Raw genomic sequence first — 15,378 nt, 5'->3', positions numbered from 1 at the left:
GATTTGCATCACCATGGGGGATCAGGCCCTTTGACTCCACTTGAGATGCCCCAGTTGACACCAGGTGGAACCTGAGGTCATTTCCCAGATGCACCCCCCTCCCCCCCCATCCACACACACACTACACAATAGTTTTAGGGTGGGGTAGTTTATTTATTGATTTATTTTGCAGAGCACAAGCTGAGTCCAGGGCTGGATGTCATTCAGGCCACCCCTAGTCTCACGTGTGCTCTAATCTGCAATTTCCTGGTTTCACATGCACACCCTTGGGTGCGCTCCAGCTCAGACCGCCCCGTCAGGAGCCTGGCTGGGCCCCATGAGGTGATAAATGCACAGGCACTCAGGAGAGATGGGTGATGGTAGCAGAAAGAAGCAAGACAAGGAGAGTTGCACAACAGTCTGGATGCACGAGGAGGCCAGTGAAATGCAAGGCAGGTGTAGCGCTGAATGGGTCATATGGGAGCATAAGGAATGGTTCAAAACTTGGGCTAACAGATCAACCCATCATTGCTAAGGAGGGGGACAGGTAACCCCCTGGTATGGACTGGTAACAATGCAATGGAAGTGCACTTTGCTGGTCACATCAAGACATACCATGATGTACCAGAGGCAATGTACCCCCGAAGCCCCTCAGCAAGGGCAGGGGGAGAGGTGAGCGGGAAGAGAAGGTGCTCACCCGTGGAACACATCATAGCCTGGGGATGCCACTAGGATAATGAAGGATCCAATTATTTTTATTCTACTCTTTTTAACTATGAATAAACCTGAGGTCCAAGCTCAGTGCACAGGCCCACTTAGAAGCCATTGAGCTTGATCCCCAGACAAAGAGCCGTCAGCAACAGCAGTGGGGACGTACTGCCCCCAGCATGATGCAAGCTCCAGCTAGGAATGCTTGGGAAGGTGGGGGGAGAGGGGCTGTGGGGCAGGTGGCTGGACACATTCTTGGATGTCAGAGATGATTCTTCTTCCTGCTGAATTGGAAAGTTTTGCTGCCCCGCTGTTTAGCACCCATAGGATCACAGCACACACCCTAACGGAGCGTTTAGTTTGCTTAGGGCATGACAAATGACACGGTATGGCTCTGAATACTTCTTTGATCTTGGTAATAATTAGCACCATTAACGTGAGTGACATTGTTGTTCATCATGAAAATAAAAAAAATATCAGCTTCAAACTTTGATTAAAAAAGAGACAGTCCAGAAGGCAGTTTGTACCAACCGCTCTGGGCCTGCTTACAACCATAGAGTGGCAAGAGAACAAAACAAACCAAGGAATATCATGGGTGTGTGTATTGGCGACGGAGAACGTGTGCATTCTCCTGAACTAACATATCCACCTAATGAATCTGTCAAAGAAGCCGGGTTGGGAGAGGCTGGCATAGTCCTTCTCCCGGAAGATGGCAGCTCGGTCCCCTAGGCCAATCTTCAGCAGGACATCCATGTTCACATCACTCCCCAGGGCCACCACTGTGGGCATGACGTCCTGCTTCTTCATGGAGGAGATGGACTCATTGAGATTCTTGCCACCCGTGATGCCGTCGGTGATGAAGACGAAGGAGAGCTCGGCGTTGCGCCGGGCAGCCCTCTGCTGGTTCTGCGGGTTGATGACGATGTTGTTGATGGCATGGATGATGGCTGAGCCGATGTCGGAGGAGGAGTCCAGGTACCTGATATTGGACAGGGCCTCTGAGATGTAGGTCAGGTTGTATGTCAGGGGGAAGATCACCTCCTGCTCTCTTTCGCTGCCATACTGCAGGAGGGCGATCCGTGCATTCATGTTGTCATTGTCACCCCTGGCCAGCGTGAGGCGATGGGACACCTCCTCCACAAAGTTGTGGGCCCTGCGGAAGTTCACCTCTCCAGTTCGTTCCGAGCCATCCAGCAGGAAGACGATGTCGACAGGGCGCTGTGTGCACTGAGCCACCGCCAGCTCTGTGGGCAGAGGGAAAACAGTCACATCGAGCCTGGGGAAAAGGAGCCAGGGGAGGGCTCCACCATTTCCTCACACTGCCTGGGTTGGATGAGAGTAGTGTGTTTGTGGAGTCAACCCCCGCTGCTTCCCTGGAGCCCCAACTGTCTCCTCTGGGACTCCAAAGCAATGTTGAGGTGGGAGGCCACTCGCTCTGCAGCCACCCCAGCCTTTCTGGTGGCAGCCCCTGAAGTGGGGGACAGGCCAGCACAAAGGCTGGCAGACAAAGGCCAGGAAGCCCTCTCCTTGCCATGGTCCAGTGGAAGGAGAAGCCCGAATCAGTGTCAGAACTGGTGAAGAGGGGGCTGACTCTCTGCCCTTGCCCAGCCCACTGCTTCCCGGCAGCTGTCTTGTGAACCCAGTGGTCTGGTCACTCACTGGAGCACTGCGCTACCTGGGGGCACAGGCTGTTCTGCCGGGTGTGTCTTTACTGAGCTCCTCTCATAGAGCCCCAGCACCCTCAGGCCGGGGCTGTTGGAAGGGGGAGAGTATAACAAAGCCTTGTAGGGTGTGAATGTTTCCTTGACCACTCTCCCCTGCCAAGCCCCTCTGTCCCACCAACCAGTTCCAGCAGGGATCCTGCCCCAGAGCAGTGAGACCAAGAGAGCTGCAGGAACCTATCGATTGTAGGCACAAGGGATGAAGCCATGGGGGAAAAGGTTGTTTAGACTCTGCCCGGCCTGTCCTCAACAAGTGGGTTTTCCATTGTGCCGGGCCAGGCCCCTGAGCCCAGCTGCTGGTTGAGCAGGGCACAGAGAGCTCGGTCCCAGGGGTGGGGCTAGGGGTAGCGTCAGAAAGGGGCTCACCCGTCACTCACCTCAGCCCTGTGCTGTAGGCCGCAGCAGAGAGGTCAGCCTGGGCCTCCTGACACCCTGTTCAATGGCCGGGTGCCCTCAGAGCCGGTTGGAACATAGGTGTGCTCTGTGCCTGGCATGGAGGGGCACATCTGCGGGCTTCAGGCCCATTAACATCACACCCCCACACTGGCAGGACGTTGCTCCACTCTCAGGGCAGCCGTGGGTGCAGCTGCCCTTTGAGTCGGGGGATCATGCACCTGCCTCTGCGGGGATGAGTTGCCTCCGAGATCCCTGCTTGGCATGGCCTGATTTCAGGTGCGGGAGGGAAGGGTCCCCCTAGGCAGGAGGCTCCCCCAAGATGGGGCAGGGGAAGCAGATCTAGACAAGCCCCCCTCAGCGTTAGTGGTCCCTGGCATCACGGTGCCACTCGTCATTTGTCTTCCCAGCTGCCAGCCAGGCTGAGGGTGCAGCCAGAGGTCGGCTCGATGTTCCTCCTCCCCTGTGAAGGATGGGGGCTGCTACCATCCACTACCCTGCTGGGACTGACAGGAGGGTTGCCAATAAGCTCTGCAAATCTGCCACCCCTACAGGAAAGGAGCATCCCTGAGGCCTGCAATAGCCAGCCCCAGGCCGGCAGCCTGGCTCTTCACAGCCTGCTGCAACTGCAGTACGGGTCCGTCCCCTGCAGCGTACAGAGCGAGGAGGCTACGGCTGCTCCAGGAGCGAGGCGCTGGGCAGCGTGCGGTGCGGGTCGAAAGGAGACAGTGGGTAAAGCAGATCAACTGAACAAGCACCACCAGTGCTTTGCTGCGGATAACCCAGCCTGTGCCAACACACTGACACACCCCTAACACCTGATTTTACACACGGGGAATTCCGAGCTCTGACAGAACCACCCACTGCCCTGTTTGCTAATCTATCCATATCTTTTTATTGTTTCCCTTCAGTGAAGAGCCCCCACAGCCATTTCAGGGTGGGCAATCTCATGGCAACCTCCTACCCTTCCCCCGCTCGCAACCCGCTCCCCTCGAGATCATCCATCCCCTCAATCCCCCCTGTCCGCTGCACCGCGAGAAAGAGTGAAAGACGTGGATTCCACATCAGAGCCTGCCTGGGGGCTGCTAGGCGCTTGCCAAGAGCAGATTCTCCAGGCGCCATCCTCACTCACTGGCTCAGAACAGTGCAGAGATACTGAGACTGCCTCAGAGATACTGTTCTCGTGTTCTGGGGACTTTGATTTCTGCTGATTTGTTTTAATCCTTTTCCAGGCAAGCTCCGCCAGGGAAACCAAACAACTAGCTGCAGCCTGAGGGGGAGGAGGATAAACTCACCTGGCTAAAACAAACTAAATTGTATTGACTTAGGAGCCGGTTCAGCAAAACACGTCAGGCCTCAGGCAGCCCTACAGAAGCCAGAAGGGATTCCTCCTGTGCCAACAGTTATGTGTTGTTGGCGCAGGCCAAAGCAGCAACAATGCTCTGAGTTTAGCGCTTCTCAGCTGCACCCCAGCAAGCGAAAGCCACAGGCTATCTTTGCTGTCACACACCAAAATGGCAGTGGCATGTGTGAGGGGTTGTTCACTTCATCCCACCATACCTACGGTGATTACATCTAGAGATGAACAAATGCAGTCAGCCGCTGGTAGGACCTCACCCTGCTCCCAGCCCTTGCCCAAAGCTCAAGCCAAGCCATTCGAAAACCTGGCCGAGCGTCGTCAGCCCTTTGCTCAATGTTTGCCAGTGCTGCGGTTCTCTGAGCTCCCTCCCACTGGGCAGGCTGGCAGCAAAAGCAGAAAATGGCAGATGCCAGCTGAGGATGCCTATTGCCATGCAGTGCTCAGCCTGGTTTCATTGGCCCCAGAGCTCTGGCTCATTCTAGCCAAATTTGGGGTGCAGAGTCACAAAACATTTCTGAGGTTTGCAGACTCCCAGTTCCAGCTCCTGGCCCAGTCTACTGCTCTGGCAAATGTACCCGCTTCAGGCCCTCGAAAGCAGACAGCATTATAGCCCAAACATCATTCCACGATGGGAGGCTCAGTCCAGTTCTGTGTATTTTCATCTGCATAGTAACTAAAGAAATGCACAAGACAGCTGAAGTCATAGCAATGAAGCAAACTCAATGTCAGGGGACTAGCAGAATTCACCCACCGGAACCTAATATTTGTACCCCGTACTCTTTCGTCTGCTCTTCTGTAGCTATGGGGGAGAGTTTTGAAAGCACATGTAGCAGCCTGGTGCCCAACTCTCTTTCAAAGTCAATAGGAGTTAGGTGCCTTTGAAACTCTTCCCATGTGGTCCCTTGGAGCAGGTTATAATGACCATGGCTCACACGATGGGACTATAATGTCTCTGAATTGCGTACACAGCTGGTTAGAAACTTCCCAGGCACAGAACTACAGCATATTTACACCTATTTCCTTACACGTGTATGGTACATTATTATACTTCAGAACGGCGCGGGCACTGGCTAACAGCTTCTAGCTCCTCGTTCCAATGTGCTGTATTTTCCTGCCTAGGACTATGCATGTGGCTTGTAGGACAGTGAGAAGAGCAAGTCAAGTATGACATGACATGCAGGCACAATGACAATCAGACAAAGACACACGGCACGTGTTGAGACAAGGGCGTTTTCCAGCAAAGGCCAACGGAGACACAAAGGGGGCCCACCCCGAACCACTCACACTGCTGTCTTTTCTTTAATAGCACAAGTTACAGCTCAAGTTGAGTGATTAAACATTGTGATTATAGCAAAGGGGGAAGCGTGCTGGGGCTTCTCACTTGGGAGCCTGGCCTCTCTCGGGGCTGGCATAACCCCATGAAAGCCCGGTTAGTTAACACAAAAAAAGAACACAGGAGAAAATTCGAGGACAATCAGAACAAAAGCTACGTAGGAAAAGAGACACATGTTAGCACACATCCCTACACCCATCGCTGAGAAAGGGCTCGCTCTGGCCCTCAGGTACACATCAGCAAGCAATCTCCTTGCATCTGCCACAGAGCCCAGGTGGGATCCACGAGGGCTATTTGACAAGCTAGTCTATCATTGTAGGCTTGGCATGTTTAGAAGGCCAGAATAAGAGTGTCTCTTCAGGACAGGACAGCTCCTCTGCAAGCACCCAATGTTCCCTTAAAAAGTGCTGCAGAGATAGTGGGTGAAGCAGGAGCATCTCTTGGTTTCTGGGAACATGCACCATGCTGCTCTGGCAGCCACGCTGGAGAGAATCACCCCTGCCACTGGCTGGGAGCAACCAAGATTCTCTGGGCTCCTCCTAAGCTCAATGCGTCCATCATGGTACCCAGCCCTCAGGGGAATTCCCTAGAGGCACTGTTTACAGGGAACATTGCTTTTCCCAAGAGCATCTGCTCCAGCTTAGCGGCCATTCCTTGTACATTGTCCCTAGTGCAAAGCTCAGCAGAGCGCCAGCACGGTTTCTGGATCCCCCACAATTTCACTGTGCACTATCTTAAAAGTGTCAATGAACAGGTCAATCCACTCCTGCCGCTCATGTCCAGTGGCAAACTTGGCGTTCTCGGCGGTATAGGCCAAAGTGGCCACCAGCTGGCTGTACATGCCGGGGTCCTGGATTTCCCGCGTAGAGTTTAGGAACTGGGCGATTGACTCTTTGGTGTAGGGGAAATGTATCTTGACCTCCTCTTCCATGGGGCGGAAAATAAGTGGGTTTGCATTCCCAAGGTTCCTGCCATCTGCAAGTGAGCGTCAAAAGAATATTTTCAGGGCTTGCTAGCACCGCTGCTCAGTTCTCTTATGCACCCTGCACTGTAGGAATTACAGCCAGCATGGGAGGGACAAGCAAAGACCAAAGCCTGGAAGCTCCACTGCAGCCCTGTCTCACAAAGTGAAGGGAGAGCTGCTTGTTGCCTCCCATGGGGTTTGGATTGGGCCCTTAGACAGTACTTGGAAGAGGATTTGCAGTAAATGTATGAAGCTTCTACATAGCTATTGATGCATGTCCCCTCCTTCCTCCTGTACCTCCCGCTATGGGGAGAGCTGCTGAAGAAGGAAAGTGTCCGACCTCCCTCTGAGCAAGGGGTCAGCTGGCAGCAGACAGGGTTTGCCAGGTTGTTTCTGGGCAGCTGTTGGAGCATTTCCAGAGCCAATCCATGCAGAACTCAACAGAGTGCTTCAGGGCACAGCCACGGGCAGCTAACGATGCTTCCATGAGAAACCACCCCAGGAACACAGGCTACAGTCCTGCACGGCACTGAGCCTGCTCCCTGAAACTCCAATCAGCGCTCATCTGAAGTGGCTGGTTGCCTGAGTTAGAAGGGCACCCCTAGGCCCACAGAGTTTAACATGGTTTCCACCCCAGCCTTTACCTCAGCTCAGGTGGGCTCTGTGCTCAGCCCCACATGCTGAGCGTGGGCCCCAAAGCAATAAATACATTGTTCTCCAGCAAGGGCAGCCCTGTGCATGGGAAGGGCCTGGGGCTCTGGGGCTCCTGCTCGGCCCAGCTGCCCTGGGGAACTGGCAGTGCTGGGGGGCGGAAACCTTTTCGGGCCTCCTATGCCTGTGGGGAATAGGTGCGATACAGCTGGCTGCAGGGCCACCCTGGGTGGAGGGAAAAAGTGGGGCAATCTGCCCCAGGACCTGGGCCCCGCAGGGGCCCCGCGAGCCACTCCGGGTTTTCAGTGGTACTTTGGCAGCAGGTGCTGCCCGGTGAGTACAAGTGCCGCAGCTCTACTGCTGCCACTTCATTCTTTGGCGGCAATTTGGCCCTGCCCCAGGCTCCCTGAATCCTCTGGGCGGTCCTGGCTGGCTCCATGGGCTGCCTCCTCTGGGCGATGTACCCTGGGGGCAGTATGCAGCTAGGCTCCTTACAGGGCTGGCTCTGCAATGCCGAGGGACTGTGCGCAGGCTGGCCTACCACTTTGGAGACCTGAGTGTAGAGACATGTTTGTGGAAGATTATAATTTAGAGACATTCTCTCATAGGGGATAGTATGATGAATACAGGAATTTAGAGAGGTGCCCTGGAAGTGGGAGTGGAGAACCCGAGTAAGTGTAGGTGTGCCCAGACCGCTCCAGTTTCTTTTATTGTAAGTTTTATTCCTCTCTCATTCCCTGGCTGGTTGTTTAATGAACCCCAGGATCATTACAGGGCGTGAGAAGTGCCGAATGAGGAGACAGCCCTCACTGTGAGGTTAACTCCTGTGTTTGAAACTGAAAGCAGAGGCAAGGGGAGCAGGTGGAGCAGCAAACAGAGAAGAACCAAGACTTGTGAATGTGTTTTTTAAGCACAACCATAGCTCGACTAGCTTAAGAAGGGATAAGAAGCCAAAAATGGATATGTTGCAACCTCCATCCAGTCTGTCATTGTCCAGCAAAGTTGCAGAGAACTGGAAAAAATTCAGACAGAGATTCAGGCAGTTGAGAAAAGTGATAAAGTGAAATCATCAATCTTTCTGTGTGTTGTTGGGGAGGAAGCACTGGATAGTTATAACGACTTAAAGTTTGGAGACAGTGGAAGTATGACGTTAAGTAAAATACTGACTACATTTGAGGAACGTTGCAAGCCACAAAGGAATGAGACCTCTGAGAGAGACATCGTTTTTACATGCATGCAAAAAAACCCAAACGAAACCAAACCAAACCAAACAAAAAGCCCTTGAGGATGTTAATAGACATATGTCACAGAATTAAGGAAACATTATCTCTGACCAGAGACTCTGGCCGCTCACCACATTGTCTTTAATGCCCCCAATGATTCTAAGAGAGAAACTTCTCTGTGAAGGAGACTTAACTTTAGAAAAACCTCTCCAGATACACAGGGCAGCAGAAACTCTGAAAGCACGAGTCAGAGAGCTGAATTTACCAGAAGAGGTTCCCCATGTACTAAGTACAAAGGCAGCTAGCCAGAATAGGTCCAATCAAAGAGTGGAACCACTTGCTATGAAAACCAAGTCTATCTGAAGGCTGGGTACAGACGGTCATGTGGAAGTTGTGGATCCCAGCATGGCCCTAGACAGTTGGGAAATGGTCATAAATGTGGGGAAAATAATCATTTTGAAAAATGCTGCAGATCCCAACTGCACAAAAGTCAAGTGCATTCAGTTAAAGACAATCTGGCTGAGGATTTTTTCCACAGGCATGCTGGGATCTAGCAAGCCTGATGAGAGGGACTGGATACTGACTATGACGGTGAATGGAGCAATTATTCCTCTGACACAGGACCCAGGAGCTCAGGTTAATATTCTGTCCAGACAAGATTATGAGAGACTAAAAATAAGACCAGAACTAGGACCAATAAAAATAAAAGTCACTGGTTATTCTGGAACAAATATACCAGTGAAAGGGATGTGAACTGGTAGCATCAGCCATAAAAACAACACGTACAGGCTCTTTTTCATTGTAGTGCCAAAGGAGGAGACACCAACTTTAGGCCTGGCTGCATGTGAGAAACTCAATCTGTAAAACTACAGGATCAGTTGTTCTCTCTCTACAAGATCCCACTGAATTTGATGATGAGGCATTAGTTTGGGAATATTGTGATCTGTTTCAAGGGTTGGATTGTTTGCAGGGTGAACACAGAATCCCAGACAAACAAGCAGATCCCTCCAGTTGTCCATCCATGCAGAAAGGCGCTGTTTGTACTCTGTGATAAACTCAAGGCTGAGCTTGCAAAGATGGAAGCAATGAAAGTAATACAAAAAATTGAGGAGCCAGCACAATGGGTGAGCTCCCTAGTCATTGTGGAGAAAAAGTAACAGCCTGCTCTGCATATGCTTAGATCCCAGAGACCTCAACAAGGCTATAAAAAGAGAACATGTCAAACTACCAACCAGAGAAGAGATTATGGCTCAGTTTGCAAATGCTCAATATTTCAGTATATTGGATGCATCCTCAGGATTTTGGCAGCTAAAATTAACCAAGAAAGCTCAAAACTACGCACATTAAATACCTCAGTTGGAAGATACAGATTCTTACGCTTACCCTTTGGCTTGGCTTCAGCGCCAGAAAGTACCACAAGACCATACAGATGATCTATGGAAACAATGTCGTTGACACCTCAATGGGTGACATCCTCATCTGGGACTCAACTAGGGAGGAACATGATTATAGACTTCAGGATGTCCTAGATGCAACTAGAGCTGCAAACCTCAAATTAAATAAGGAGAAATGTGTTTTAGGGGTTACAGAACTAACTTTTGTTGGGGACATTATTTCCAATGAAGGTGTAAAAACTGATCAGAGGAAGATTTCAGCCATTGAAATGATGCCACGTCCCCACACAAAGAAAGATGTCCAATGGTTCCTGGGAATGGTTAATTATCTTGGAAAGTTCATACCTAATCTATCTCCCAAAGTAGCAGCTTTGAGAAAACTTCTAGAGAATAAAAATCAGAGTGCAGAACAGGAGGAATCATGGGAAGATTTAAAAACAAACAAACAAACAAACGTTACAAGAGCCAGTTCTATGCACCAGGATGACCTATTAAAATTTGAGAAACGCTTCATAGTCTGGGTTAGGTGCAGTGATTCTACAGAAGCATGAGGAATATTGTTGGCAACCAGTGGCATATCCACCCAAATCACTGACTGAAGTAGAAACCAGATACACACAGATCCAGAAGGGGCTTTTAGGAATATTGTTTGCTGGTGAGAGATTCAATCAGTAGATTTATGGCCAGGCAGCGGAAGTTGAAATGGACCACAAGCCCTGGATAGTGTTATTTAGCAAACTGTTAAATGACTGCACCTTAATGATTCAAAGCATGACGATAAAGCTGCAAACGTATGATTTGGTTGTGACCTACATTCCCAGTAAATTCATGTTCACTGCAGATGCACTTTTGCAAGCCTATGTAGATTCGATTATAAAGTCAGTTCCAATGGCTATCAGGAAGCTGCAACAAACAAGAGGGGAAATGGAGAAAGATGAATAATTGAGGATCCTTAAAGATGTGATAATTAAAGCATGGCCTGAAGAAATAAGCAGCTGCTGTCCAAGTATAAGAGACTATTGGAAGTGCAGACATGAACTTTCTGTGATAGATGGGGTGGTTTTCAAGGGCAGTAAGCCTGTAATTCCAGTGAGTTTCTGAAAAGAAATGCCAGAGAAGATCCATGAGGGTCATTTAGGAATTGAGACGTGCAAACAGTGAGCACGAGGGGTGCTGTATTGGCTGCGGATCAACCATGACATTACTAATGTGGTAGGAAGCTGCTTTTCATGCTTGAAGAAGCCAAGGCAACAGGCAGAACCACTGAGACCTCACTCAGTTCCACAAAGGCCTCATGAGAAGGTTCGTCCTGACTTATTTACCTGGCAATCAAAGGATTATTTAATAGTCACAGATTAGTCTCTATTGCCAGAAATGTGCATGCTGCACAGTACTAACAGTAAATCAGTGATAGCCGGCATGAAGGTGTCATGCAGTCCCTGGGATATGGTCTGGAACTGTTCCCCACAAAGCCAGTCAGGACGTTGGGGAGCCCCCTCTCCTTTGGAGCAGACTGTCTTCAGGGCAAGAAGCTCACACGGTTTCACCTTCCTGGGTCTCTCCTTGGAGCATTCAGCATCCTCTGCCCTTCCGTGCACTTCCTACAGTGAGTCCACCAAGTCCCGGGGAAGCCAGAGGGTCCTGCACCCCCACTTCGCAGTCAGACGTGACTCTCAGCCAGCCAGTAAAACAGAGGTTTATTAGATGACAGGAACACGGTCTAAAACAGAGCTTGTAGGTACAGCGAACAGGACCCCTCAGTCAGGTCCATTTTGGGGCCCAGCGAGGCAGACAACCCCATCCGCCCTCACTCCTCGTCTCCAGCCAGCTCCCAACTGAAACCCCCTCCAGCCCCTCCTTTCTGGCCTTTGTCTCTTTCCTGGGCCAGGAGGTCACCTGATCTCTTTGTTCATCTTTAGCTATTCCCTTGCAGGGGGGAAGGGCCCCAGCCATTTGTTGCCAGGATACAGAGGGTCGGCCATTTATGCACACTGGAGACTTAAGAAATGCATAGGGGAAACTGAGGCACCCACACAGTATTCAGGGGAAACTTTAAGAACAGTCCCACTTCGTCACAGAAGGGAATATTCTCCACACATGGAATTCCAGGTGAAGTCTTTAGTGATAATGAGCTGCAGATTTTAGTCAATTTGCCCTAGACTGATATTTTCATCTCAAAACATCGTCAAAATTACGCCCAATCAAATGGACTTGTGGAAAAGTCTCTACAAACAGTGAAGAACCTTATGAAAAAGATTTTTGCCAGTGGGGGTGATTGGTGTAAAGTGTTATTGGTTTACCAAAGTGCACCTCTGGAGAATGACTTTTCTCCAGCTGAGCTGTTAATGGGAAGAAGGCTAAGATCTAATGTACCAACCACTGCTAACTTGCTAAAATCTCATATCAATGAAATCATATGGAAATGAAAGAAAAGCAGAAATCTAATTTTGACAAAAGGGCCAGTGAGCTCCCATCTCTTAACCCAGGTGACAGCGTGTGCCTGAGGAATCACACCTCTGATACTTGGAGCCAAAGGGGTTCCATTAAAGACAACTGAGTCCAAGGTTTTATGTAGTCCGGATAGCCAGGGGGACACATTTTGGCATAACTGAAGGGATCTACGAGTAATCTCAGAAAGTTCCACCACACTGACAGCTGAGGTGGACTCTGGCATTTCCCATCTGACTGATCCTTTATTATCATCAGAGAAAGGAGAAACTGTTAAGGAACAAGAAAATGACTCAGACTCTAAGGAAAGAAAAGACTGATATTGAGAAAATTGGAGAGGGAGTCCTGAAAGACTCAGACATGCTAACCTGCCTGGAGAAGGGGTAGTTGAGAAAAGTAAGTTGTGAAGACTCATTCCAGAGTGTCAAGTATCAGAGGGGTAGCCATGTTAGTCTGGATCTGTAAAAGCAGCAGAGTCCTGTGGCACCTTATGGACTAACAGAAGGTGCCTGAGAGGCTGGGGTGGAGAACCCAGCGTAGCTGTGCACAGTACATCACCTCAGACGCTCTTCTGTTAGTCTATAAGGTGCCACAGGACTCTTTGCTGCTATTCCAGAGTGCTGTGCTGGTAACCTCTCCTCTTGAGGGAGAGGACACATTGGGTTTATGGAAACCTACTAGATGGGTTGAGAATTTAATGCATGTGTTATTAGATAGTTGTTAGCTGTTAATAGATATGTATATAAAGAGTTAATTTTTGTTTTTCATTAAGAGGACGATATAGAGACATGTTTGTGGAAGATTATAATTTAGAGATGCTCCATCATAAGGGACAGTATGATAAATACAGGAATTTAGAGAGGTGCCCGGGAGGCTGGGGTGGAGAACCCAGTGTAGCTGTGCACAGCACATCACCTCAGACGCTCTTTAGTTTGTTTTATTACAAGTTTTATTCGTTTCTCATTCTCTGGCTGGACGTTTAATGAACCCCAAGATTGTTACACTGAGGCCAATTCCCACCCTGCTACAGATCTGGCTGTGTGACCCTGGGCAAGACACGCAGCCTCTCAGTGCCAGCCCCCACCTGCCCAGGGTCTGCCAGCCCTGCCCTGCCCTGCCTTGGAGCGGGGGGGAAAGCCATTAGAGAGTGTGAGTGTGTTGAGGCCTGCTGCTGACAAGTGCTCTGTAAAACTCAGGGGTTGGTATTAGTGAGGCCCCGGGCCAGGCCTGTCTGCATTTGGCTCCAGGCCCTGGCTGGCCACTGACTCGTCTGAGGGGTGGGTGGCACATACACATCTCACATATCCCAGGTAACATGCGGCTTCTCAGAGCTCAGCACGGACACAGCTTTCAGCCACACGGCAGAGAGGTCAGAAGGGAGCAGAGCCCACCGCATCATTGCAGCCACGTACTACCAAGTCCTCAGCTCGCCTACGCTGCCCGTTGCTGGGCTCCTCTAGCACAGTCTGGCTCCTCCCAGGCCAAACCCGGCCGGACATTGCCAGATGTCACACGCAGCCTGGCAGTGAGCTGATCCCACTCACTCCCCAGCCCAGTGGGAATTCCACCCACCCAGAGCAAAGCAACACCACCCATCACCGCCAGGGCTACGCTTTCTCTGCCACCACTCCAGGGAGAAGTCGTTCTACAACTGGCGTGTTCGGTGGGTGCAGGCTGAGCCCTGCCCAGGCTAAGGCCTGGGTGAGGGAATTCTGCTTTTAGAGTGGCCTGTCTCCCCACAGGGCCCCCCAGGGGTTTCTGATCCAGCCCTATGCAGTGTAGGAAAAGAGAAGTGGTTCTAAGCGGTGCCGTACCTGGCATGCGCAATGAGAATGGCCGAGAGCTGCTGTGTGACAAAGGCCACGTTCGCCTGGGCCTGGGATCTCCTGATGGACGCTTGGCAGAGACTGAGCAGAACCCGAACATGCTGCTGTTCCAAGTGCCAGTGACGCTGCCCTGCATGGTTTCTCTTTACAAATCAATCCTGCCCTCATGGCACTGCGCCCACCCCACTGCCAGTCTGACCTTGCAGCTAAGCACAAGCAGGGCTCTGAAGCACGGACGCCTGGCGCAGCCTATGATAAAGCAGTGGCTGGAAGAGCAGGCTGCTGCATCCTTTGAGATCTGTCCAGATCCAAATTCAAAGCAGCTGGGTATGACTGCATCAGACGTGAGGCTGGAGTGCATTGTCCAGAGCCCCTAATTCAGTGGGAAGGTGCCGCATTCAGGGCTAGCTGCTCAGCTCTGCAGCGCAGGGTTAAACCTGAGTCAGTGAAAGGAGTCAGTGGGGTTTGCACAGTCCTGACTGAATATTCGTGCACAACACACCGATTGAAACGACTGTCAGGTGCTGCTCAAGACAGGTGAGGCTGCAGCAGCCGGAGCGGTCAGCGCTGACGCACAGCAGCAGATCAGCAGGAGGGGAGGGTCCCCAGCTAGCCCCTTCTCTGGCCCTGGACAGCAGGTTGGCACTTTCATCACAAGGTGAAAAATTCCACTCTCTTCCCTGTTCAAGGCTTTGCCAGCTGCCATCTCTTCCTCCTCCTGGCAGTCCTTGGTCAGTCTGCCCCAGAGAGGGAGGCTGGGCAGACTGGAAGAGGGTTCTCTTTAAAGAAGCTTGCACAGTATTTCCCCCAGGGCAGTAGGGAAGGAGAGCTCCCTACACATGGCTTTCCAGGACAACCCTTGTCATAGGGCACAGCACGGAGCTCCCTGCAATCCCTCCTCAGTCCTGCCTCCAGATTCACAAGTCAGGGCCCCCAGTGTCATGAGACTGGCTGAAAAATCATGAGATTTTAAAGAGATAAAACACTGGGATTCCTTTGCTTTTCTTCTGCTTCCTCGGCCTGCAGGGGGCCTGCTTTCCAGGCTTGCTCTACAGATTGATTTTTAAACAAGTCACTTTCTAGTCCATGTAAGTTGAGATCCCACAGTCACCTGACTTGTGGAGCTGGGGCTTTCGGAAAACAACATGGTGAGACTCACGACTAAATCGCAAGTATTGGCAACACTGCATGACCCACGGTAACCTGCATGACTCGCCTATCGCCAAACACTGGGTCTATGATTAGTTCGATAGAGAGGGAGTGTGAGGTAATATCTGTTATTGGGCGAACTTCTGTTAGGGAAAGAGAAGCTTCCAAGCTGCACAGAGCTCACTGGCAGGTCTGCAGACAGACACGTTGCACTTTCTATGCTAGCAAT

At 50.9% G+C, this 15,378-nt stretch overlaps 1 protein-coding gene across 1 annotated transcript in view; it reads right to left on the bottom strand.

Annotated features, from left to right (window-relative positions):
* Window positions 1-5,445: 5,445 nt before the first annotated feature.
* Window positions 5,446-15,378, bottom strand: part of COL6A2 (collagen type VI alpha 2 chain) — a 46,587-nt gene continuing 36,654 nt past the window's right edge. Inside the window, exon 28 of the mRNA XM_032769457.1 lies at window positions 5,446-6,469. Coding sequence (XP_032625348.1) covers window positions 6,174-6,469 — 296 coding nt within the window. The 3' untranslated portion in view covers window positions 5,446-6,173. The remainder of the gene's footprint in view (window positions 6,470-15,378) is intronic.

This window comes from Chelonoidis abingdonii, chromosome 10 (assembly GCF_003597395.2).
Source record: "Chelonoidis abingdonii isolate Lonesome George chromosome 10, CheloAbing_2.0, whole genome shotgun sequence".
Classification (NCBI taxonomy): Eukaryota; Metazoa; Chordata; order Testudines; family Testudinidae; genus Chelonoidis; species Chelonoidis abingdonii.
Note: the sequence above shows the minus strand (reverse complement) of the source record. Positions and strands in the feature narration are given on the sequence as shown.